Source organism: Natrix helvetica, assembly GCF_964273705.1.
Source record: "Natrix helvetica genome assembly, chromosome: Z".
Taxonomy (NCBI): domain Eukaryota; kingdom Metazoa; phylum Chordata; class Lepidosauria; order Squamata; family Natricidae; genus Natrix; species Natrix helvetica.
The window spans coordinates 108,358,593-108,384,703 of record NC_138554.1 but is presented as its reverse complement, the minus strand read 5'-3'; the positions used below and the strand labels follow the sequence as shown (position 1 = coordinate 108,384,703).

Below are 26,111 nucleotides of genomic sequence, written 5' to 3'. Positions count from 1 at the left end.
CTGATTGGTTGCCAGACTCACATGGGCCCATGCAGGGGCAACCCTCTAGGCTGTTTTGAATTCAGGTTTGATTGAGTTCAGATGCCATGTGGTCAGTTGAGTAAAGGCTTATTATCCTGCCTTAATCCCATCACAGCTGAAGAGGAGAACTCTTTATTATGTAAAGTGGACTAGCTTGGCCTTCTTAATGGCCCATTGACAAAGTGGGGATGGGCAGGAAGCTGCAGGAATTTAGTGTTTAAAATGTGTTTCTCCCTTTTTCACATCCAGGAAAATATAATATTCTGCCTTATCAATATTTCTTAGGATATTTCATTTTTCTGGGAGAGGGCTAGGTGATAACTTCCTACAAATCCATTGAATCTTCATAGACATTTAATGAATCCATTAAAACTGCCAATTATCTGGGTTGCCAAAATGTGTAGTATTTGTCCAGCTTTCTGTGATATGATAGTTTTGTCCTTCTAAAAGTTTTTTTTGACTTTGTGAAATTTCCTGGTGGTCCCATGTTCAGCAACTCGTTAGCTATTTTTCCTAGATCAGCCAAATCTATCCAGGCTGTGACAAGAGAGAGGGACGTGTAAACAGAAAGTTGTGGTTGTCAGTCAGCCGTTCCCAGCTTTCTGCACTCTGTTCTTCCTCGGAAGAGGGATTCAAGGTGGTGGCGGGGGAGGTTGTGGGAGAGACAGGCTGCTTCGCTCGCCTACAAAAGGGCTGCAAAGCAACTGCCAGTCAACCTGGCCAGACACGCCTGGCAGCATTCGCAGAAAACCCGCAATTCGGAAGCCGGGACGACCCAAAGCAATTCATGCACCGCTTTTTGGAACTAGCAGCATCCCCCCCCCCCCCCCCTAAACTGTCACTAACACCCACACACCCCACAATCCTCCTCGGGAAGCATTTAGTCTTCCATGCCGGAAGTAGATACTGTTCTGAAGGCGGAAGTCCAAACTGTTGTGGAGCTGCTTTCTTGTTTTTAGAAAGATTCCCCCCCCCCTCCCTTTCTCGACTTAATCTGCGTAATTTCCGCAGCCTCTCGGCAGGAGCTCCGGCGGGTCTTGCGGAGCGGACCCTGCCCTGCTCACGGGTTTCTCTCTGGTGTTCACTTCGCGGTGGCAGCAATCAGAGCCGCTGCTTTTACTGAGGTCTGGAGCGGCGACCGTTCAATAGATCGCCGCCGATCTCGAGTATCTGAGCAGATATTTCCCTTCGGATCTGATTTTAGGAGAGGGGGGAAAAATGCAGGCACGGAACTTGAAGGTCTCCGTCATGGTAATTCAGACTTTTTAACGTTACGGTAGATTTTCGTCGGGCTGAGATTGCAACGTACGTTAACATTCCTAAGGTCTTTCTTTCTAAGTCCCATGTTGTTGTTGTTGTTTCGTGATGTTGCAATTGCTAACGATCATTGCGATGCTCGTAGTTCTAACGTTCAAATATTATACGAAACGTATCTTGATGGATAATGGACTTTCCCCCTCAAATTTGTTGCCACTTAATTAAATTCACAGTACCTGGGAACTTATTGCTAACTTGCTGCTTTTTATGAGGAAAAAACAATAACAACAGCCCACAATGAAGTGGTGTGGAATATGAAATGGTCTAGATTCGAACAGGGGACATCAACCGGTGATCCGTGGACCATTGGTGGTCTGCATAAAATTTGTTTGCATTTTTTATATTGCACTAAATTCTATTTATCTTTTAAAGAAATTCATACTAGTGGTCCGCGGGATTTAAAATTATGAATTTAGTGGTCCCTGAGGTCCGAAAGCTTAGCGAACCCTGGTCTAGAAGATATTGCAAAAGTGCAGTTCCCAGAATCTACTAAAAACTTTCATATATAATATTTATAGGTTTGAAGTTACACTAGCACTGAAAAAAGTGACTTATGATTTTTTCCCACATTAATGACCATTGTAGCATCCTATGATCACATTATCAAAATTCAGAAGCTTAGCAATGGGCATTATTTATAAATGGATGCAGTGTCCATTTGCCACTTTCTACAAGCAATGTCAATGGAGAAGGCAGATTCACTTAACTGCTTAGCAATAGAAATTTTGGGCTCAATTGTGGTCGTTAATTGAGGACTATAGTAATTTGAATAAGCATGTGAGCAGTAAAAGTGCAAGTCAGCAGACACTATAGGTGCATGTGACTATTTTTTGCTTATAATTGGAAGGAAATTTTAATTAAAATAATTTGTTGAGTTATTTTATTAAATTCATTATAATTTGGCACTCTAATAAACTGGATAGCTTACAAAATCTAATATAAGATAATTAAAACATAGGCAAAGCAAAGCAACGCAGATTAAAAACATATATTAAAACACAGTATGGCAACTGTCCCCTCTCCTCTTCCCTCAACAAATTAACCCCAGGCCTGGAACCAAAGGCTGATTTTAAGTGCTTTTCAAAATATTAGGTTCCATCTGAATTTCTGAATGGTGATGCTGAATTAGTAAACCATTTGAATTTTGTTTTGGTTGTGTAATTGCCAACTGGGAACAAGAAACATGAATGCTACTGTGCAATGCTTATTTGGAATGATGTAAAGAATTTGATAATATAACATTGGTTATTTCTTTTCTTCTTTCTTTTTAAAAAAGGGGTCCATATGAGTGAACCTGGCTCTAGTTTCTCAACGACATTCTAAACTGCTTGATTCAATTTGGAGGAACAGACATGAGTGGCTCCAAACCTGATATTCTGTGGGCTCCACACCATGTTGATAGATTTGTTTTATGTGACTCGGAACTCAGTCTCTATCGTATTGAATCTGCAGTAAGTTCAGAACTCAAAGCAGGATCACTGCGTTTATCTGAAGAAACGGCAGCTACTCTTTTGTCCATTAATTCAGAGACTCCATATTTGAAATGTGTAGCTTGGTATCCAAAATATGATCCTGAATGTCTATTGGCAGTTGGGCAAGCTAATGGTCGAGTTGTCTTGACTAGCCTTGGCCAAGACCACAATTCAAAATGCAAAGATTTGATAGGAAAAGAATTTGTTCCAAAGCATGCTCGGCAGTGTAACACCTTGGCATGGAATCCATTAGATAGTAACTGGCTTGCTGCTGGCTTGGATAAACATCGAGCTGATTTTTCAGTATTGATCTGGGATATAAGTAGTAAATACACTCCAGAAATTTCAATTGCCACTGAGAAATTAAGGCTTTCAAGTGATATTGAATCAGGATTGGTCGTAACAAAATCATTGTATGAATTAGGTCAGAATGATGCTTGCCTTTCTCTTTGTTGGCTTCCACGAGATCAGAAACTTCTTTTAGCTGGAATGCACCGAAACTTGGCTATTTTTGATCTTAGAAATACAAGCCAAAAAATGTTTGTGAATACCAAAGCTGTTCAGGGTGTTACTGTTGATCCATACTTCCATGATCGTGTGGCTTCCTTTTATGAAGGTCAGGTTGCCATCTGGGACCTTAGAAAATTTGAGAAACCTGTACTAACGCTGACAGAACAACCAAAACCTTTAATAAAAGCAGCATGGTGTCCTACAAGAACTGGTTTATTAGCTACTTTAACCAGAGATAGTAATGTCATCAAACTCTATGATATGCAACATACTCCCACTCCAATAGGGGATGAAACAGAACCTACAATCATTGAAAGAAGTGTTCAGCCTTGTGAACACTATATCGCTTCCTTTGCATGGCATCCCTCAAGTCAAAATCGAATGGTTGTTGTGGCTTCTAACAGGACTATGTCAGATTTCACTGTGTTTGAAAGAATCTCTCTGGCATGGAGTCCAGTTACTTCTTTAATGTGGGCTTGTGGAAGACATTTGTATGAATGCACAGAAGAAACGAGATCTTTTGAAAAAGACATAGCTACCAAAATGCGCCTCCGGGCTTTATCCAGATATGGCCTAGATACAGAACAAGTCTGGAGAAACCATATTCTTGCAGGAAGTGAAGATCTGCAACTAAAATCACTTTGGTACACTCTGCACTATATCCTTAAATTAGTATTTGCTGCACAGGATGGCTGCTACTCAGGGACCTCTCTGAAACATAGATTTCTTGCAGATTATATTTGGGGTGGTCCCTTTTTTCAATCTAACATAAGGTGACATTTGGGCTCTGGCATTATGCATCATTATATAAAACAGTACTAATGGCTTTCAGTTACTTAATTTGTCTAAATAAATCTGGATTTTTGTAGATTATTTTAAGATGAAAAGAAAGACACTCTCTGAGTTTCCTTATCAAACTTAATAATAATAAATATTTATTATAGTCACTTTAAGGGACGCGGTAACTCAATAATTAAGATGCTGAGCTTGTCGATCAGAAAGGTCGGCAGTTCAAATCCCTAGTGCTGCATAATGGAGTGAGTTCCCGTTACTTGTCCCAGCTTCTGCCAATGTAGCAGTTCGAAAGCATGTAAAAATGCAAGTAGAAAAATAGGAACCACCTTTGGTGGGATGGTAACAGCGTTCGGTGCGCTTTCGGTGTTTAGTCATGGCAGCCACATGACCACAAAGATGTCTTCGGATAGCGCTGACTCTTTGGTTTTGAAACGGAGATGAGCACTGCCCCCAAGAGTCAGAAACAATTAGCACCATATTTGCGAGGGGAACCTTTACCTTTTACAGCCACTTTATGCTATCACATAGTTATTGGCTGTTAAATACTGAGAGGATCACACTAAGCTTGTAGAAATCATTTTGGAGAGGGTATTTGCACAATTCTTTGGATCAAGGAAATCAAGTCAAAGTTGGTTTCTAATGATGCCACATCTAACTCTAGCAAAACAAAGAATATTAATAAACAAATACAATATTGTTTTTGCCTCACACATCATCTTATGAAGTTATTTCCTATACTGGAAAATACTTATGAAGCAATATGCTGATGATATGGATCAGAAATTCACAGGAAACAAAGGATCCTTGGTTTATGCAGGCATCAAATCTATAGTGAAAACTTCTATGGGTAAGTTCATTTTGCGTATTATTATTTGGTAACATCCTAAATAATTTAAAAATGAATATCTTTTAGGCTTTTCCTTCATGGCCTATTCAATATTATAGATACATCCATTGTCAGCTTCTTAAAGAAACTATCTTTCCTGAAGCTGCATGGTGTGCCATTTGATTCAAGGTAAAGTAACATTTGATTTAGGGAGGTGTTTATAGGTGCAACATAGTGCATTCAACACATTACATTATCTTTTCCTCTTTGAATCAAATTCATTGCATTGTCCAAATTAATTTCACTATTGAATGATAATTTGTGAACACAACAATGCTAAACTGTTGCAAGGTCTGTATTTTAATGATAAATTTAATAGTGCATTCAAATATTAAGAAGTTGTGCTTATTGTGTATACAGTGAATCTGTAATTCCTTTTCAGGAACAACAGAGAACTTGAGGCACAGCCGAAGTGGATCTGACAGACATGCAGATATTATTCAGTATACAAGTGAAGAAAGATCATTGGCTTTGCAGCTTTGTGGATGGGTAAAGAAGGGAACCGATCTAGATGTGGAACCCTTTCTGTGCTCTTTGGAGCAAGAAGGAGATTGGGAGCGAGCTGCTGCTGTAGCATTATTCAATTTGGACATCCGACGAGCAATACAGATAATGAACAAAGGAGCATCTTCTGGCAAAGGTGTGTTATGATGTACTGCCACTTGTACAGTTCACTCTGAATATTATTTATCTGTTAATCAGATGGCTTTAAACATTGTTAAATCCAAAGGTACCAAGAAAAACACCTTTTGTTGATTCAAGGGCTGCATTAGAGAATGACAACTAAGAAAACTGGTACCTCATTTAAAGTTATACTTCTATTTGTAGAATGTATGAAATTCATTTGCTACCAAACTGTTTAGTCCCATGGCTTGCACAAAAACCTGTGAGATTGTGTTTAATAACTTTTATTTTCTCCTGGTTATTCTTTAGATCCATGCTTGTAGAAACACTTGGACCATAACTGTCATTTATCTAACACTATACAAAAATTAAAATTCAGGTATCTTGAATAAGAGTGGTGTGATGACCTAGTGGTGAAGATGCTCATTTCCCATTCGGAGGGTAGAGAGTTCAGTCCTAGGTAGAAGCAGATGTTGCTCTTCTAGGACAAAAAGAAAAAAATATGATGTGAACTCTGCATGGAATCAAAAAGGGCATACAGCCAGCGAATGCTCAGGTCCATCCAGTTACAGCCTTACATAGTGTCAAGTTTCTGATAGATGCCTTAATTAACTCATGAGTCTCGAGCCAAGTTTCAAAAGAAAACCAGTTATTTATTAGGAGCATCATGTTGAGTGAGGTCAACTCTGTGGCACGTAGTTTATGGTTCAACTTTGACCCTGTTTCCCCCCTCCTCTCAGTCTGTCATAAATCACATTCTCCAACGTGGCATTCCCGCAGGCTGTAGAAGTCCACGCCTGGCTTTGGTAATCAGATCCGACATTGGAAGAAGGTACACGTGGAATGTGCTCCCCACTTGCTGCCTATGGCAACTCAAGAGCAGACTAGAAATGCTTTTGCAAGTTGACATATAGTTCATCTCAGTTGATTGTTATCCAACTCAGTTAATTGGTTCAGAGTAATTTTACAGAATCAGCAGGGCCAAATGTTAGAAAATTGTAAAATATACCTATCTAAAAATTAATTCAAGAATTATTTCAAGTTTATTGAGCTCTCAAAGAATGGATATTTGATTTTTTTAAAAGTCATGATCTGATCATGTCCAGCTGTTTGAGTTCCAAATAATATGTAATTATTACAATACAATTACAATACAATATTAGGAGGAAATATTATAATTAAGAATTTTAATGTTATTTAAAACTATATTCTTAAAAAATGGAATTTGTCACCTCCTGAAAAGCTTTGGCTCTGTTGAGTGTGGTTGTCAGGCACAAGGACCCATAGAAACACTGAGCTGATCAAGGTTGCTTATTCATTATTGCAATGTGTATTTACAAGAACAGACTGTCTGTGTTCTCTTGGCAATGGTCAGATAAGACCATAAGACATTAAGGGACTCCGGAGGAGATAATGTTTTTGGCATTTTCTGCTGTGCTAGGATTTTAACTCAGCCCCTCTTCCCATTCTATTTGGAAATTCCACTACATCAGGATATAACAAAGACGATAATTTTATATAAATGGAAAGTTAACTTCCTGATTTTAAGGAATGAGTCCACTATATGACTGTTAATTATTTATTTTGTATATATCTCGCTGCGAACATTGAGAACATTCAGCATAGTATACATTAAGGATTGAATTATATTGCTATCAATAGTTATTGTATGGATCTTTTTGTTTTTTCAGTTTATTATTTTTTATTTTTGTCATATTAACTTCATTTGAATCAACAAACTGCATAGACTTGCATAGACTTGCGAATTCAGGTAGTTCGCGATATAATGACCATAACTGAGCAGCAAATTTCTGTTGCTAAGCAAGACAAGTTGTGAGTTTTCCCCCATTTTATGCTCTTTCTTGCCACAGTTGCAGCGAATCACTACAATAATAGTTGTTAAGTGAATCCAGCTTCCCCATTAACTTTGCTTATCAGAAAGTGTGAAAGATGATCCCATGATCCTAGGACACTGCAACCGTCATAAATATGAGTCAGTAGCCAAGCGTCTGAATTTTGATCATATGACCATGGGGATGCTGCAATAGTCAAGTATGAAAAACAGTTATAAGTCACTTTTTCAGTGCCACTATAACTTTGACTGATCGCTACGTGAACTGTTGTAAGTTGAGGGGACCAAGAATTTTAAGTGCCAAAGTGTACCTAAAAAAATTAAGTTTGCCCACATACATGGAAATACATTTTTAAAAGTACTGTATTTCCCATATACTCACATATAAGCCGACATGCAGATAAGCCGAACTTTTTTTTTTCTCTTCCCCTATTGCAGTGGTGGGTTCTGGACATCGTTCCAACTGGTACAGTTGGAACGGGCCCAGAGTCACCCACATGGACACGTGCGGTGCTTGTGCGCAGTGCGCGCATGCACTGTACCTGCCTGTGACACCTCCGCAAGCTTTCGCGACGCTCCAGCTGCTCGGTGAAGCGTTGCGCAAGGCACCGCACGCGCTATGCACATGTGCGGAGGCGCCAAAGGCTTAAAGGACAGATGAGGAGGGAGGGCGGGTGGGCCCTCCGGAGCACAGTACCGGAACGATACCTGGTGCTCCAAGCAGGCTCCGGTACCGGAGCGTACTTCCTGCAACCCACCACTGTTCTATTGGTATTGTTGGGAAAAGGTTGTAGTTTTTTTTAATTATTATTTCTCTTATTTAAAAAAAAATGATTAATGCATTTCACAAAATAATAACACTTTATGTAATTTGAAATATTTTGAGCTGTTATCTGTTGCTTACTATGTTGCTATTATATTCTTTTTATATTATAAGAATTTTATTAGTTTTTTAAAAACATTTATAGGAAAGGGTAAGTAGGTATACAAAATTTTTTGACAGCTACCTCATGCCAAAGGTAGAAATCCCCCTAAATCTCACAACTTTTACAAAAGAAGAAAACAAAAAGTAAAAGATAAACAGTAACAGCTTTTTGTTTTACATTGTATCAACCATATGTTCAATCATCTCTTGTGTCACTTCCAGCAATTACATTATATCAACAATTGCAATAATGTTTCAAATATATTTATTTTTGTGACCTGAGTCTTTTCAATATTGCTTCCTCCCCCATCTTCTGGCAGAACCATGGCCCCTCCCTCCTTCATGTCTTGTGTACTGTCCTCTGTTTCATCTAGGAGAGCACTGTATTTTTTAATGAAGGCCTCTGCCTCCGCAACTGTATTAATTCTAATTCTGCTGCCCTCCCAGAAAATCAACATTCCTTCTGGCAATAACCATCTAAACCAGTGGTTCCCAAACTTTTTCAGTTCACCGCCCCCTTGGTGCTACAAACTGATCCTCAGTGCCCCCCACCCAGTGGTGGAATTCAAATTTTTCTGTGGGTGTGGCTTGATGGGCATGGCTGGGGGAGTCATGTGACTGGGTGATTTGCATGAAGGAATAAAGATAGTAACAGTAAAATTCAAAACTGTAACAATTAATTGCACATTTATTCAAAATCCAATTTAAAAACCTTTGTAGTCAGTTAATTCAACAAAATTGTTGAACATGATCCAGTGATACCAGGTTTTCAAAGTCTGATAGTCATTTATCAAGAACCTTAGTAACTAGTAACTTAGTAAACTTAGCAAAATTTAGTAACTACTTCACTGTACAGTAAATTGTTAATGTGATGGATGGGCTTGATGAAGTGATACCAGTTTCCCAATGTCTGGTTTTAAGTTACTTAGCAGGAGTCTTAAATCACCACATTCAGTAATCTGGAGTCATTTTCTTTGCTTGGAGAGAAGTTGGATGACCACACTGAAGCCACGTTCCACCAAATATGATGTTGGAAATGCAACAAGGAGCTTCTTAACCACTGTCCATAGTGCAGGATAGCGATCAGAAATTTCTTTCTGTAACTAAAACTCTTGGTACAATTTCTTGAACTTTGGCTTCAGCTCAATGTCACCAACATTTGCTTGAATTATTTGATGAGATTATTGCATGGTACCTAGGGATTCCCAATATGGAAAGTGAGAATGGGAACATTTTAACAGATCTATATGTTCGTGGGTTATAATTTTCACTAAAGAACCATGGGGATGGAAAGGGAAATATAGACAATGGAGTCCAATCCCCCTCCTCAACAGTTTGGAAGAATAACTCTAGCAAAATGCAGCCTTTTACCTCTTTGGGGAATCATTTATTATTATTATTATTATTATTATTATTATTATTATTATTATTATTATTATTATTATTATTATTATTATTATTATTATTATACGATTGTATCACAGCGGCCAGTTGATTCGCCGGATTTGGCATTGATTACTAGTCGGGCCTCACCCAGGGGCCTAGGACGTCGTAACGTATTTTTGTAATATACGTGCAGATCCAAGCAGTGCAGCTTTTTGCATTTGACTGATGGTGATTTTGTCAAGTTTTAACTGTTTTAAATGTAATTCCAGTGCTTTTGGAATAGCACCCAGTGTGCCGATTACCACTGGAATTACCACTGCTGGTTTGTGCCATAATCGTTGGATTTCAATTTTTAAGTCCTGGTATTTTGCGACTTTTTCATGTTCCTTCTCCTCAACTCTGCTATCACCTGGTATTGCGATGTCTATGATTGTAACCTTCTTTTTCTCAACCAGTGTGATGTCTGGTGTGTTATGCACTAGTACTTTGTCTGTTTGTATACGAAAATCCCACAGGATCTTGACCATCTGATTTTCGGTGACTTTTTCAGGCTTATGTTCCCACCAGTTTGTTGTTGTTTTAATATTATAATTTTTGCACAAATTCCAGTGGATCATTTGTGCTACTGAATTGTGCCGCAATTTATAATCAGTCTGCGCGATTTTTTTACAGCAGCTGAGTATGTGGTCAACAGTTTCATCAACTTCTTTGCAAAGTCTGCATTTGGCATCATCAGAGGATTTTTTGATTTTGGCCTTAATGGCATTTGTTCGGATAGCTTGTTCTTGCGCAGCCAGGATTAGTGACTCTGTTTCTTTCTTTAATGTACCTGTTGTTAACCATAACCAAGTTTTTTCACTGTCCACTTTATCTTTTATTTTTTCCAGAAATTGACCATGTAAGGCTTTGTTCTGCCAACTCTCCATTCTTGATTTTATCACATATTTTCTGTATTCTTGTTTCGTCTGTTGGGCCTTCAGTAGATTTTTGTTCTTTACTTCGATTAATATATGTTCTTGACTTTCTTTTAAATAATCAGCTAGTGCATGTTTTTCTTCTTCAACTATTTGCTTCACTTGTAATAATCCTCTGCCACCTGATTTTCGGGGCAGGTATAGTCTATCAGTGTCACCACGTGGATGTAAACTGTAGTGCATTGTCATTAGTTTCCTTGTTTTTCGGTCCAAAATGTCCAAATCAGCTTGTGTCCAGTTAACTATACCAGCTGTGTATCTTATAACTGGTATTGCCCAGGTATTTATGGCCTTGATTGTATTTCCACCATTTAATTTAGATTTCAAAATTTTCCTAACTCTGTTGGTGTACTCTCTCCTGACAATATTTTTTACTTGTCCATGTTTGATGTTATCCAACTGCAAAATGCCTAAGTATTTGTAGGCTTCATTTTCGTTGCATTTAATTAGTTGGCCATTGGGCATTTCAATTCCCTCACATGTAGTGATTTTGCCCCTTTTTATGGATACAGTGGCACATTTTTCCATGCCAAACTGCATTGAAATATCGGTGCTGAATACTCGGACAGTGTTTGTCAGTGATTGGATTTCTATTTCTGACTTTCCATAGAGTTTCAAATCATCCATATATAATAAATGTGAAATTTTTTCAGCTTCTTTGGCTGTTTGGTAGCCTAATTTCATTTTTTTTAAGATTACTGATAGTGGGATCATCGCAATGATGAAGAGAAGAGGTGAAAGTGAATCACCCTGGAAAATTCCTCGCTTGATATTAACCATTCCATAGTTCTCATTCCCTACTGCCAACTCAGTTCTCCATTGTTTCATCGCCTTTTCAGTGAAGGATGTAATATTTTTACTAATGCCAGTTGTTTCTAAGCATTTTATGATCCAACTATGTGGCAATGAGTCAAATGCTTTTTTATAATCAATCCAGACCATATTCAAGTTCGTTTTTCTTTTCTTACAATTTTCTAATATCATTTTATCAATTAGGAGCTGATCTTTTGTGCCCCTACTCCTTCTTTTGTTGCCTTTTTGCTCTACTGGCAAGATGTTGTTTGTTTCCAAATAATCCATAATGTTATCTGCAATAATGCCTGTGAGTAATTTAAAGGTTGTTGGCAAGCATGTTATTGGTCTGTAGTTTTCAGGTATTGTTCCTTTAGTTGCATCTTTCTGAATCAAGTATGTTTTTCCAGTTGTCAACCATTCATCAATTTGACCATTTTGTAAAATTTCATTCAGTTGCCTGGCCAACATTGCATGTAAACTGGTCAGATATTTGAGCCAGAAACCATGTAATTGATCATTTCCAGGTGATGTCCAATTCTTTACTTTTTTTACTCGATTTTTGACCATCTCAGTTGTTATTTCTAATACTTGCATTTGTTTGTTACCAATGCTTTCCTCAAAGTCATGTATCCACTTTGCTTCCTTATTGTAGTCCTTTGCATTTCCCCACAATTCTTTCCAGAATTCAGCTGTGGCCTGCTTTTCTGGTTTTTGACTTTTGGTGCCACCATTCACATTAAGACTTTGATAAAAACGCCGTTGGTCTGATCGAAATTGTTGATTTTGTTTATACTGGATGATTCGTGCCTCATATCTTTCAATTTTTCTAGCTGTTGCTGTTATCTGCTGTTTTACAATCTCTACAGCTTCATTGATGTTTCTTGTATCCAATCTATATCTTCTGATTAGCTGATCTATGATTTTTCTGTTTTTAAGCCGTTGCTCATGCATGTTCTTTAAGTTGCTAGCATCTGCCCTTAATTTTTTTGACTTTTTGTTCTAATCGGATTTTCCACTTTGGCTTTGATGCTTTTTCAATTGTGTGATTAGGTACTTTGATTTTAATGCCTAGTTCATTAGTGACTTATTATTATTATTATTATTATTATTATTATTATTATTATTATTATTATTATTATTATTAATTTATTTATTTTTCCCAATACAACTCATGCAAAGGGTCATCCACAATTACATTACATTTTCCACACTCATATTTGTGATTCCTTATAACTTCTTTAAACTAAACATTTTTAATACAAATCAACGCATTGACATATATATCACTAATGCAGTTTCCTATCTCTTCCATTGACATAATTAACACCTTATGTATTGAATACAAGTATATCAAGTATAGGTTAAACTTGAATTGAAAAGACATCTAATTCAAATGTATAAGCTGTGAATTTATTATACAGTCACAGGCAAACATTGCACTTATGCCTAAGTCCTCTACCCACGCACATTATAAGACAGATAAAACTATCTTAACTGGCTGTTGTAAATATTACTCTGCTAATTCAACGAGAAATGCTACTGCATGAATTCTTAATGCAGAACACAACTAAAAGTGATTTTAGCAATTTTCTTTCCAAGTTAATTCAAAATGTATATCCAAATGTTCCTCTTATTTTTTCCCCAAGCACTAGAGTGGATTATATTCAAAACCAGACACTTTTGCTCTCTCTCTCTGTGTGTGTGTGTGTGTGTGTGTTTGCTTGCTTCTGGTCTCGAGTCAGAAGGGCAGGTTGGGACCCCCAGAGGTCATCTAGTCCCACCCCAGACAGCGCCTCCCCGCCCCACATTCCCCAGCCCCACCTCCTCTGGGAAGGCTCCGGTGGGGGGGGAATGCAGAGCCCCTGCAGAGAGCCCCTGCTGCTCTCCCTCACCCTTCACTCTTCCTCCCTCTCTTCGCAGGCCAAGCGGCCACAGCGTTACTGGGACAGTGATCATGGATGTGCTGTCGCCCCGGGGAGGGGAGGTCTGGCCGCCAGCAAAGGGCTTCCGCCGAGGCACCACATGCAGGCAAAATAGCGAGCGAGCGAAGGAGGATCAGGCAGGGCACCGAGGCCCCTTCACCTCCCACTTTGTCTTAATGAGGTCGCTCAGCTTCCAGGCGCGGACGGACGGAGGTAGCCAAAGCGGCCCGAGCGGGCGAGCAATGGAGGATCAGGCAGCTCTCTCACTCGCTCGCTCACTCGCCCGCCCCCGGGCTTCCCCACCACTCTGGCTACCTCCGTCCATCCGCCCCTGCAGCTGCAGCGACCTCATCAAGACAAGGTGGGAGCGAAGGGAGGCGAAATGGCCTCCCTTTGATCACTCGCTTTCCCCTCCTGTCCGCACTATGCTAGCCCTGCTCTCACTGATTGGCTGGCTCACCAATCGTCCCGCCCACCTCTAAGAGCCCTATCTATAGAAAGCCAAGCAGAAAAAAAGTTAACTGAGTTTAGATAGGCTCTTAGAGGCGGGCGGGGCGATTGGTGAGCCAGCCAATCAGTGAGTGGGCAGGGCTAGTATAGTGCAGGTGGGCGGGGGAAGCGAGCGATCGAGCAGCTTCTGGATGGGCGGGGGTGAGTGAGCAAATTTGTTCTGAATAGCTCGCTAGAGGAGGCCACCTCCAGCACTCCTTTGCCGCCCCCCTGGCCTCTTACCGCCCCCCTAAGCCATCTCACCGCCCCCTAGGGGGCGGTAGCACCCACTTTGGGAACCACTGATCTAAACCAAACTCCTTTATTATATAATTTCTTTGATAAAGAGGAATACTTCTTCCTCTTATCTTTTTCGGAATTTGTTTAAGAATGGTTATTTCTTTATCTTTATATTTTAATGCCCCCCCCCCCTTTGAGCTCCTAAAACCTCATCTCTCGTAGTCTTCCTAAGAAATGTAACATGTACTTCCCTTGCAACATTGTGTGTTCTAGCATATGCTGAGTTGATCCTATAAATCAAATCAATGTCCCACCACAGCTGTTCTTTATCTCTTTTAATATATTCTGCTAAAATTGTAGTCATAATATCCTTAAGATCTTCATCTTCTGTCTTGGGTAAATTTTGAAATCTAAGAAAAAAGGACATTCTTTCAAGGTCCATCTTTATCATAAAATTTTCAAGTTCTCTATTCCCCTTCTGGAGTATCTTGACCTCCTCCCTCAACCCTGTCGCGCCCTCCTCCAACACACCAATCCTCTGTTTATTTTCTGTTGTTTGCTGTTGTGTTTCTCTGAGCCGTTCATTTAAGTCTGCCAGTTGTTTTTTCAGTTTGTCTTGTCCCTTCATAATAGTTTGAAACATTTGAGAATAGATAAACCCTTTGAACTCTTCGGTTGTATTTGGTTGTAAAAATGAAGCAATTTTTGTCTGTTGCGTAATCGGGCGCCAAAGGCTTAAAGGACAGGTAAGGAGGGAAGGCGGGTGGGCCCTTCGGAGCACAGTACCGGAACGATACCCGGTGCTCCAGGCAGGCTCCGGTACGCCTGTAGCAGAGCGTACCACCTGCAACCCACCAGTGTTCTATTGGTATTGTTGGGAAAAGGTTGTAGTTTTTTTTAATTATTATTTCTCTTATTTTTTAAAAAAAAGATTGATGCATTTCACAGAATACTTTAGGTAATATTGAAATATTTTGAGCTGTTACCTGTTGTTTACTATGTTGTTATTATATTCTTTTGACTTTAGGGTTATTGTGTTTTTGCAATGCAGGTGATCTAAATCTTAATGTGGTGGCCATGGCATTGTCAGGCTATACAGATGAAAAAAATTCCTTGTGGAGAGAAATGTGCAGCACTCTTAGGCTACAGCTGAACAATCCTTACTTATGTGCCATGTTTGCTTTCTTGACAAGTGAATCGGGCTGCTATGATGGGGTTTTGGTAAGTTTTTTAAATTAAAAACTGTATCATTGTTGAAACGGCATGCAGCAAATTTGGATTCTTCAGTGTCAAATTAGGAGATTGATCTATCAGTTAAATTTTGAGTATAAATTTTGAGCCTTTGAGACAAAGGCAAAAGATCTTTATGATACAATGTGTTGTGGTTGTGCAACTGAAAGTAGGTTTACTTTGCATTGATTAATAGTCCTTGTTCTGATACAAAATATTTTGAAAAATCCCTGACATTTGTGAGAAGATAGTCAGAAAAATGATTGCTTGATCTAAAATATATACTAGTAGTCAGGCAATTAGATAATGAAGGATTAATCAAAATGTATCATGCTTTAAAGAATTGGCACTCTTTTTATATTTAATATGGTGGTGTGATGGTTCAGTGGTTAAGACTCTGGACTTGTCAGCTGGAAAGCCAACAGCCCAGGTTTGAGATCTGAGTGCCACATGATGGGGTGAGCTCCCATCCTCAACCCAACTCCTGCCAACCTAGCAGTTTGAAAACATGCAAATGCAATAGATAAATAGGTACTGCTTCGGTGAGAAGGTAAGAATGCTGGCCACATGACTGCAGAATTGTCTTTGGACAGCGCTGGCTGAATGGCCTTGAAATGGAATATATTCAGCAATGACTAATGAAGTAAAATTTGCAGGGACTCCTTTACCCTTATTACCTTTATATTTTATATTTTTCAAATTGCAATATAGATACTTTATAGTAGAAATACAAACTGTCCTACTTGTCACCTCATTTTTCATGAAAAAAATGAGATTTTTGGATTATACAAAATATGCATTACATACATACATACATATTTGTGTTGTTTTTTTCAGAATGAAAGTAATGTAGCTGTACGAGACAGAGTGGCGTTTGCTTGTAAATTCTTAACTGATATACAGGTAAGATGATCAGATGCGCTGCCATTTTTTTCTGTTTTATTCCAAGTTCTTTCCAGAAAACACACTATGTTGAAAAGGACTAATAATAACACACTTTTCAAAATTTCTCATCGTCTTTGTGAAGGAGAAATAATAAGGCAAGGGAACTGAATTACGTATATCAAAATGGTTACTATTTTGTACTATTCTGGTCATCAGTGTATCTGTATGTCAATGTGCCTCGACCTTGGGAACTTAAAGATATGCAGACCTGGACTCCCAGATTTCCCAGTCTAAATTTGGTTGAGAACAGTTAGGGTTTGAATTTCACATTTCATGGCTTGTAGCAACTATACAAGTCTTTGGTCGTCTATGAGCTTGGATGTTTTCATTGGAGACATTTTATTATCCAAACTAGTACTGATCATGTTATCTACTTTGGGTAATGAAACATTTAGAAGAAAACCAAGCTCAGAGAGCACCAAGGACCTCTCATTTCAACCGAGCTATAAATATTCTCTTTTATTGATGGTATAGTGGCCGCCATGTGATATTTTGAGTACAGGTAATCCTGTAATACTTTGAATTGATTTTCTATTGTCATAATCCTCCTGCTGTTAATCCTACTGTTAATAATATCAAGCAACAGCATGGCTTTTATTTTTTCTTTAATTGTTAAAAAAAGGTTCCATCTTTTTTATCAAAAGTAGAGTCCTCAGCATATCCAAAGCTGTGGTTTCTCCTAGCAATTTCTCACATATATTCTGCAGATAAGTCAAATTAATGAGGTGACAGTATTTCAGAAACATTTTGAACTGAAGGACATATTGAAAATATGGATAATCGGTATTATCCATTCATGTTAATGAATTGATTTCATATTTTTTTTCACATTAAGAAAAATTTAACACCATATACATTTAATACCAAACAGGCATGCCATGTGTGTGGGGGAAATAGGTAATAACAAGTTGAAGACTTTAAGAAAATCATTTTTTTTAAATAGCTAAACAGATTCGTTGAAAAACTAACAAATGAAATGAAAGAGGCTGGAAATCTTGAAGGAATTCTACTGACAGGACTCACAAACGATGGAGTTGATCTGATGGAAAGCTATGTGGATAGAACAGGTGATGTTCAGACAGCAAGCTACTGTATGCTGCAGGTTTGTATCTTTTTTTGAAAATAATCTCAAGATTCAACATTTGTGAAAATACTATGCTTGCTTCACACATTTATGTTCTTGCTTGTCTTTGAGGTAAATCATTTCTCCTTCTATTGTTTCGTTTTATGATCTATGTGGTATCTTCAGTAAAATATTTTGTGAATATATTCCCGCTATTTATAAATCACTTAATTTTCAAGTTTGGGGACAGTATATAAAATAGAAGCAAAATTATTTTTTTGAAGATTAGCTAGGTTTTTTTTAACCTTTGCAAAAAAAAATAACTCATAATTTTAAACTTCATCAGAAATTTTATTTTGTTCTTGAATGCAATTTTTTTGTTGCTGTCTTATCTTTTTAGGGTTCTCCCTCTGAAGTGCTCAAAGATGAGCGTGTTCAGTATTGGATTGAAAGTTACCGGAATCTGTTGGATGCATGGAGATTTTGGCATAAACGAGCCGAATTTGACATCCATCGAAGTAAAGTGGATCCCAGCTCAAAACCTTTAGCACAGGTAAGTATGGTTATAATGTTCCTGGCTGTGTAGCAATTTAATTAAGCTAGCATCTTTAGGATCCTAATTAAAATATGTCACTATGTTGCTTGTTACATTTTACAACCCAGTGCTAATCTTCCATTTATGGATGAGCTCTAGTAAAACAGATACCGTTGTCAATATTATTTTGGAGTTTCAGGTTATATTAATGCTTTATTTTTTTCCTGTTAGGTATTTGTAAGTTGCAACTTTTGTGGAAAATCAATCTCTTATAGCTGCTCAACTATACCACATCAAGGCCGAGGTTTCAGTCAGTATGGTGTAAGTGGATCACCAACAAAATCAAAAGTCACAAGTTGTCCTGGTTGCCGCAAACCTCTTCCTCGCTGTGCTCTTTGTCTGATAAATATGGGCACTCCAGTTTCCTGCTGCCCAGGTGTGTCTCCCTAGTTTGAAATTGTTCATTTAAACTAAAGATTTCTAGTTCTGAAAAACAATTGTTTGAATTCTTCAACTGTTTTTCTTTGTACATCATTAATGAAACTCAGAAAGCTCTATTATAAATATTTTCAGCTGTCGGTTGAAAACTCATCTCTTCATTCAGGCTTACCAATATAACTGTTTGAAGAATGGTCCTTTTCTTTTTAACCAGTATTTCATTGTCTTAAAATTTACTGCTATTTTCATTATAAACTGCTTGAAAAATAGTTCAGTATAGGAAATGGTATGCACTGGAGTATAAAAATATTACATTAATGTTTAATAACTGTCTTAGAAAATGCTAGAACTGAACTGAATTTAATTAACATTTATTCCATTTTCTTTAATTGTAAAATACAATTAAAAGCCAGTATTTCTGGTAAGTACAAGGAGGGAGACTCAGAAAAAATAATTAGTATTCATTGTCTATCTTATATTAAAGCCACACAACTCATGTTTCCTTATCTAAACAAAGAAACAGAATGAATGAGGGTGGATAAAAAAGCAGTGGGATTGGGAACAATATCTGACTTCCTACTGGTTCCCCTATTGATTTTACCTCTGGGAAGCTGGCAGGGAGCATCAGAAATCTTCCTCCCTCTCCTGAAGTTCTGGCTGTCCCACCATCCCAATAAGAATAAGATTATTCTTGGCAATTGGTTTGCACTTAGGGTGGTTGCAATGTACCGTGGTCATATCATGACCATTTGGAACCTTCCCAGCTACCTTCCCACAAGAAATGTCAATAGAGAAGTTGGCAAAGAAAATTGCAACTTGTACCATTGCTTTTTCTGCTTAAAAGCCCCCCTGTATCATCTATCCATGACATTCTCCTACATCCATCCATCTTTCCATCATCCATCCATCCATCTATCTATTTATCTATCTGAAAGAGTGCAGAGAAGCCATACTTAGGAGATTGGAGGCTAAAACATATAAAGAATATTTGCTGGAATTGGGTATGTCTAGTTTAATGAAAAGAAGGACTAAGGGTGACATGATAGCAGTGTTCCAATGTCTCAGGAGATACCACAAAGACGGAGTCAAGCTATTCTCCAAAGCACATGAGGGCAAGACAAGAAGCAAGGGATGGGAACTAATCAAGGAGAAGCAACCTAGAGCTAAGGAGAAATGTTCTGACCATTAGAACAATTAATCAATGGAACAACTTACCTCCAGAAGTTGTAAATGCTCTAACGCTGGAAGTTTTTAAGAAGAGATTGGATAACCATTTGTCCTTAGGTTTCCTACCTAAGCAGGGAGTTCAACTAGAAGACCTTCAAGGTTCCTTCCAATTATTCTGTTCTGTTCTATTCCTATTCTTCTGCCTCTTCCCGCTTAACCTGTGTGGTTTTGGGATAATGGCGGTCCCTGGAGTGCCAGGATTGCCATCATTACGTGGTATAGTCATATGATATCGCACTTCACCACTGCACCACTTAGTGATGGAAATTCCAATCCCAAATTACCCTTATAACTCAATAACTGTTTGTTTGTACTTTTAAATCAACAACAACAAAATCATAACTGAAATCCAGGAATGCTGTTTTGCTTTGCCTTAACTTATTGTTTAGCATGGGAGAATTGTCAATCCCAAATTGTTTTGGTCATAGAGGATTAGTTCAGGAATTCTATTTTTTGCTTTGTAAACTCACAACACAAATATGCATGAGGGAAACAACTATTTGCTTCAGCTGCATAAAAGTAAAAGGCATCCTGTCTGACAAATGGCATGACAATTTTTATTTTTGAATCCTTTTTCACAATGAAGCTCTTCCTGTACTGTTTGTTTGGGATGAGATGTCATCAATAAGCAGATAATAGACTGTTACACATCTCTACTAGAATCTCATTGCAAGTTGTGGTAGAAGCCATGGTGACTGGATGGGGTAAAGCAGACTCAGATTCAACCTAAATAAGACAAAGTGTCTTTTGATTAGGAGACCATTTGATTGCAGGTTGCACCATTTTTTATTCTTGGTAGGATTGTGCTTCTCAGGAGGAACAGGGTAACAATCTGGGAATAGTCCCGAATATGTGGCTCCTGCTCAAAAGTCAGGAAGAGACCACGACATAGCTTCACTGGAGCCTTAATCAGGAAGAGTATGCACTAATTTCATTTAGAGATTTATTTACTACAACTTGCATGGGGCAGCCCTTGAAGACTATTTGGAAATTTCAGTTGGTCCAAAGTAGTTACATTCATGCTCAGGGGACAGTTACAACACAACAATGATGTGATCATTATAAAGCCTTAAAAGACCTGGGTATTTTAGGAATTCCCAGAAATCTTTCCCAAAGGTTTCTTCCCTTTGTACTTAGAATAACTAGGGAATGCTTGCTAAGAGTGTTAATTACCTGGAAGTACAGTGAGAAGAGGTCGGGCAGTGTGGATTCTTCTCTTTTCTGTAGCATCTCCCCTGTTTGCTCCCTTGACACAAGGAAAGCCCCATCATTATAGCCTTCTTAAGCAAGAAAAAAAAGGCCTTCATGGGTTAGAAATATAAGATGTGCTCTACTCAATAAATTTCTTCTAAATTTTAACATTGAAATATAATTTAGTTTGATTACTATTTTTAATTGAAATATTGTTTTGTATTGCATTTTATATGTAAATTCTTTAAGTTACTTGGAGTGCTTATAGTTTCAGGTGATAGATACATAAACACTGTATATACATGCATACATACGTTGATGCAGGTAAGAGTCTGATTTTCCCTTATTTTCTTTGCAAAGGTCAAATTTGCAAAGAATTTGCAAATTTATATTGATTTTAGGTCATTTGAATTTGGAATAGTATGGAATGGAAGGAAGAAGTTTAGATAAAAATGTTCATACAACAGATACAAGAAACAGAACTGCAGACTCAGAAACATTTACTATTTGATATTTTTGTTTTCGTTGTAATGGGTATTAATAAAAACATAATTATCAGTTCTAAAGATTATTAGTTTGATGCTTAAAACATGACTAAAATTTTAAACTATTTGTATCTATATTACTTTTTCCAAGTGTCCATAAACTAATTGTCCTATATATTGATTTTTAAGTTGTTCATTTGTCTTTAGTGATTTAATAACAGCTCTTCTGCTAGTACAATATTTAGTAATCAATTCTGATTGTTACAAAAGCAAATTAACTAATTTTTTTTCATAAAGGAGGATCCAAGTCAGATGAAAAAGTGGATCTCAGCAAGGACAAGAAATTAGCTCAGTTCAACAACTGGTTTACTTGGTGTCACAACTGCAGGCATGGTGGTCATGCTGGACATATGCTCAGCTGGTTCAGGTAAGAAACTAGAAACAATACTGTGAAGCCAAGAACCCTTGTTAGCCTTATCATGTATCTGTATCTTTAGTTAATATGTTTATATATCAAAATATATCAGCAAAATTCTTATTCTACAAACTATATCAAATAAATAGAAATAGATTAGCAAAAAAGAGAGCACTTAATAAATATAAGAAAAATTTCTGTGCATTCAATGAAAGTATATCTCTATGGAGATGCTGAGTCATCCAGGTCATAGTTGTCCCAAACATGCTTTTTCAGGAGGCACCTGGACTTCCTTTTTCTTTCTTTCAAGATGTTTTGCTTCTCATCCAAGAAGCTTCTCCAGCTCTGAGTGGGTGGTGGGGAATGGAAGGATTTATATACCTTGAAGACATTCCCTACCATCCAATCAGAGCCAAAGAAGATTCTTGGATGAAAAGTGAAATGTATTCAAAGAAAAAACAAGAAAGTCTAGTTGTGTCCTGAAAAAGCACCTTTGGGACAACCATGACTTGGATGACTGAGAACCTTCACAGACTTTTAGCTATGGAAAAAAGTCTGTGGAAATTCTCGTCATTCAGGTCATGGTTGTCCCAAAGATGCTTTTTGTTCAGTTAACAATTTCTTTCTGGCAAGTCTAGAGCATGTTTCAGTAGAAAAATATAGCTAACCTATAATTTTAAAACTATAAAATTATATAACTATAAAATATAAACTTTTAAAAATTTCCACCATCCTATTTATAGGGTTAATTTTTCAATATTGGGGTGTTAATTTTACACTTATCACAATTCATAAATCATGTATATCTTCTTTCCTAAGCCCTTTCTACCGTGTACCAAAATTCATATTTCTTATGAAAGATATATGCATAGGTATTCATTCATATTATGTGAACAAAGCATTGTTCTTACAGTTAAATAATATTTTGCTTTTTCTTCTTATACAGAGATCATAATGAATGCCCTGTTTCTGCATGTTCCTGTAAGTGTATGCAGCTGGATACAACAGGAAATCTCATCCCAGCAGAGGTGGTTCAGCCTTAAAGTAGAGGTTTTCTAAGAATTTTCACAACATCTCTAATATGTGTGCTTCACAGTCCAAACACATACCTCAGAGCAAGTTATTCATGACTTGCTTATAATAGAAATATAAATCATTTTTTCACATCAGCAATTTGTGCAGATGGTTTTTGATGTGCTTTGCATAACCGAGTTCTTCTGGACTGAGTTTTTCAAATGTGTCATGTGGGTTTTATTCAGTGATTTGTGAAGCAATTCTTTTCAGACGGTTCATTGAAATGCAGAGGAAGACTTACACTATCTGCACCTTGAGACTTCCATCTAAGATAAAGTACCATTGAACACTCTTTTTATGAATTTTATAAACTTCCAGAAAACAGTTCACTGGGAGGCAAATAAATGTGTTTTAGATGTATTTCTATTTCTATTAGCATTTTTCTTTTATCTGAGGAAGTTTCTATATTTTATTTGCTCACAGTACAGTTGTTAGCTACAATCCTGTGACAATCTTTTGATTAGTTTTTACTTAGTTTGAATAAATAGTAAAGCTAAATTTCAGTTAATGTGAATTAGTATATTCATCTGAATATTGCTTTGAGTTAGGACACTCATTTCTATCACATAATTTTATTGAAGAACAATCTGAAAAAATAGCTTTAATCACTGATATAGGTGCCACTTGCCATTATTTTACCATATTGACTTTTGCACCAAATATTTCACTCCAAGTGTTTCTCCATTGATGAAAATCTGTTTAACATACAATAGAAGCTTTCATGTTCCCAACAACAAAACAGTAAATTGATTGGAATAGCAAGTGTATTCAGTTTATGGTCTTGCTGACATTGTACATTCAGCATTCTAGGATCAAGAAGAGAAGGAAAATGCCATCCTGCATGCATGGAAATTCATTTGGATAACATTTGGTACAGCCTTGTATACTCATTAGTCTAGTCAACATATTTTCTGTCAATTACTAATATAACAAGCATGCTATTCAAAATTTCAGTAGATAATTAGAACCCCTCTACTTTCAGTGCAATTTAGTAACTGCTTTATAGAACACTTCATTAATTCTCAATTTTATATTTTGTATTGTGCAGGTTAGGATTTAAGAATCATGCAATATTTTAATTCTTTGCTTCTTTTCTGTTTCTTGAAAAAATCTTTTTGTATGAAAAATATTCTAAAGAAACCTAGATAATGGGCACAAATGAAAGGAATATAGAAAATGTATCATTTATGGAAATGGCCTCCATTTGTACCCAGGATGTGAGCAATATCTATATGCATACCTTGTTTATAAGGCAAAAAAATCTGTAATGGACAAAATTATATTTATTTTTATGTATAGAGTTTTATTGCATGATATGTAGACTTTCTCAGACTACTTCCAATCAAAATTGTGTGTTTTTAATTTGTTATATATTTTTGGAATATTAATAAACAATAAATTGGTTTTAATAATTGTCTCAAATATTAAGCCATTAAGTGCAGTTTAGAAACTATGTTTGTTCTTATATTTGAAGTCCTTATATTTGAAGTGCATGGATAGTAAATTGTGTTCTGCCCTTATGTAAACACGATATGATAATATCTGGATTTTGAAAAGTAGGAAATGTGTGTTTTAATTGATGAGTAAGGACATCTTGCACCAAGTTACTTCAGTAGATAGCCATGACATTTTGCTAGATAGCTACTCCTAGTTAGCACAATGGCTAGGGAATTCTGGGATTTGAAATCTATGCATTTTTAAATTGCCAAGGTTGAGAAACTTAGTTCTAGATTATCCTTTTCCAATCTGACAACTTCCAGATAGCTTGGGTTTACCTTTTCCAGAATTCTCAACTAAGTTCTGGTTATTGCTGTGGTGGAAAGCTCTTCAAATCGGCTTCTAAAGCTATGTCCTCATTTTAAAACAATAACAGAGAAAAGTTTTAATAGGCATTTCAACTACTTGGATTCCATTAATACAGCTGCTTCCATTTTAAATAAAATATATGTTTGATTTGATTGCACCATTTTGATGATTATTAGATTAAGCTTTTACTGTAATTCTGTATTGAAATATTAAGTTACATTTCATTTTTGCCTTTTTAATATACTTTTTAAGATTTAATATTATATTGAAAAGAAGAATGGAACATTGCCTAATTTTGGATCATTATTATTATTTTGCATTTTATGTTAGAATGTGTATGTGTGTATGTATATATACACATACATACATACAAATTGTTTTGCTGCATTCAAACTTTCTTATTAAATATCCTTAAAATACTATAATGTTCCGTTTCTTTATTTGCCTTCCTTTAGATTAAGATCTTACTCCATTAATTTTCATTCTTAACGAAGGTCATGTTATTTCAATGTTCACACCTTCCAATTTGTTCTATATTACTTGAATTAATTTGTAAAGTATTGTATATACTATTTGTGCTATATAACTAATTTAAATAGTCCAACAACTTAAACAAATAGAAAGAACATTTCTTTCTTTTCCCCCTTTACCAACTAGTGTTGAACGCACATATTAGTCACAAAAGTCATCATAGATATATTTCCCTTTTTGCAGAAAACGATCATTTATTCCATAAGAGTTGGAAAGTTGTCAATACCTGAGATCGAAGGAGTTCATAGCCAATTGTTGAGAACGTTGCAATACTTTTAAAGCATTCCTAGTACTGCTTGTGTCCTGCAATTTGTGCTTGAAACAGAATCAATCAAAAATATTTTCCCCAATTTTAATGAGAAGAAAAATCACAAGTTAAGGATATGTAGAAACACTTGGCTTACAACATTTGGTCTGTCATACAGTAGAATAAATTTCATTTTTATTGTAAAAACAACTCAAAATGAACAGAAATGAATATCAGTAATTCTTATATTGCACAAGTTCCCATATCAAAGTATCTATCCTCAATTATTTCTCTGTTGGTTGAAATTATGTAATATTTTCTAAGAAAAAGCATATAATTTACTAATACAGGTAGTCCTTGATTTGCAACTATTCATTGAGTGATTGTTCAAAGTTAGGATGGTAACCTGAACAGCTCAGTCATTTGATCACGTTCTAGACTTAAGGCAACCAGTCATCATTTACAACTCATTGTAAATGCTATTTTGACCTTCTTGGCCAGCTTACCCAGAAAGTCATGGGAAGTGCAAGTCTCTGGGAAAATGTCCCCCAGCATCCTATACTCACACTGGCCATTCACATACCCTTCCCAACCTCGCTATTTTCCCATGCTCCCTCCCCAAAGCTTGCCATGCCTCCCTCACATCCATATGCATTACCATGCCACCCTAGCACCTCCATCACTTGGCCTTACCATGCCCCCCGACCCTTATGCAC

General features: G+C 37.0%; 1 protein-coding gene across 1 annotated transcript; it reads left to right on the top strand.

Moving 5' to 3' along the window:
- The first annotated feature begins 945 nt into the window (after nt 1–945).
- Nucleotides 946–25,022, top strand: MIOS (meiosis regulator for oocyte development). Its single transcript, XM_081932242.1, has 11 exons — nt 946–1,272; nt 2,615–3,978; nt 4,864–4,962; nt 5,384–5,641; nt 15,260–15,429; nt 16,276–16,341; nt 17,327–17,485; nt 17,847–17,999; nt 18,213–18,417; nt 21,620–21,749; nt 22,684–25,022. Exons 2-11 carry the CDS (start codon nt 2,691–2,693, stop codon nt 22,778–22,780), a joined length of 2,625 nt encoding a protein of 874 aa, XP_081788368.1. The 5' UTR covers nt 946–1,272; nt 2,615–2,690; the 3' UTR covers nt 22,781–25,022.
- Nucleotides 25,023–26,111: the final 1,089 nt, after the last annotated feature.

What these genes read in the sequence shown, in the direction of transcription:
- MIOS (XM_081932242.1), top strand. Translation starts at nt 2,691, where the DNA reads ATGAGTGGCTCCAAACCTGATATTCTGTGGGCTCCACACCATGTTGAT. An exon ending in AATTCTTAACTGATATACAG is followed by an intron (nt 16,342 to 17,326) that starts GTAAGATGATCA and finishes TTTTTTAAATAG; the next exon opens with CTAAACAGATTCGTTGAAAA. An exon ending in GCTCAAAACCTTTAGCACAG is followed by an intron (nt 18,000 to 18,212) that starts GTAAGTATGGTT and finishes TTTTCCTGTTAG; the next exon opens with GTATTTGTAAGTTGCAACTT.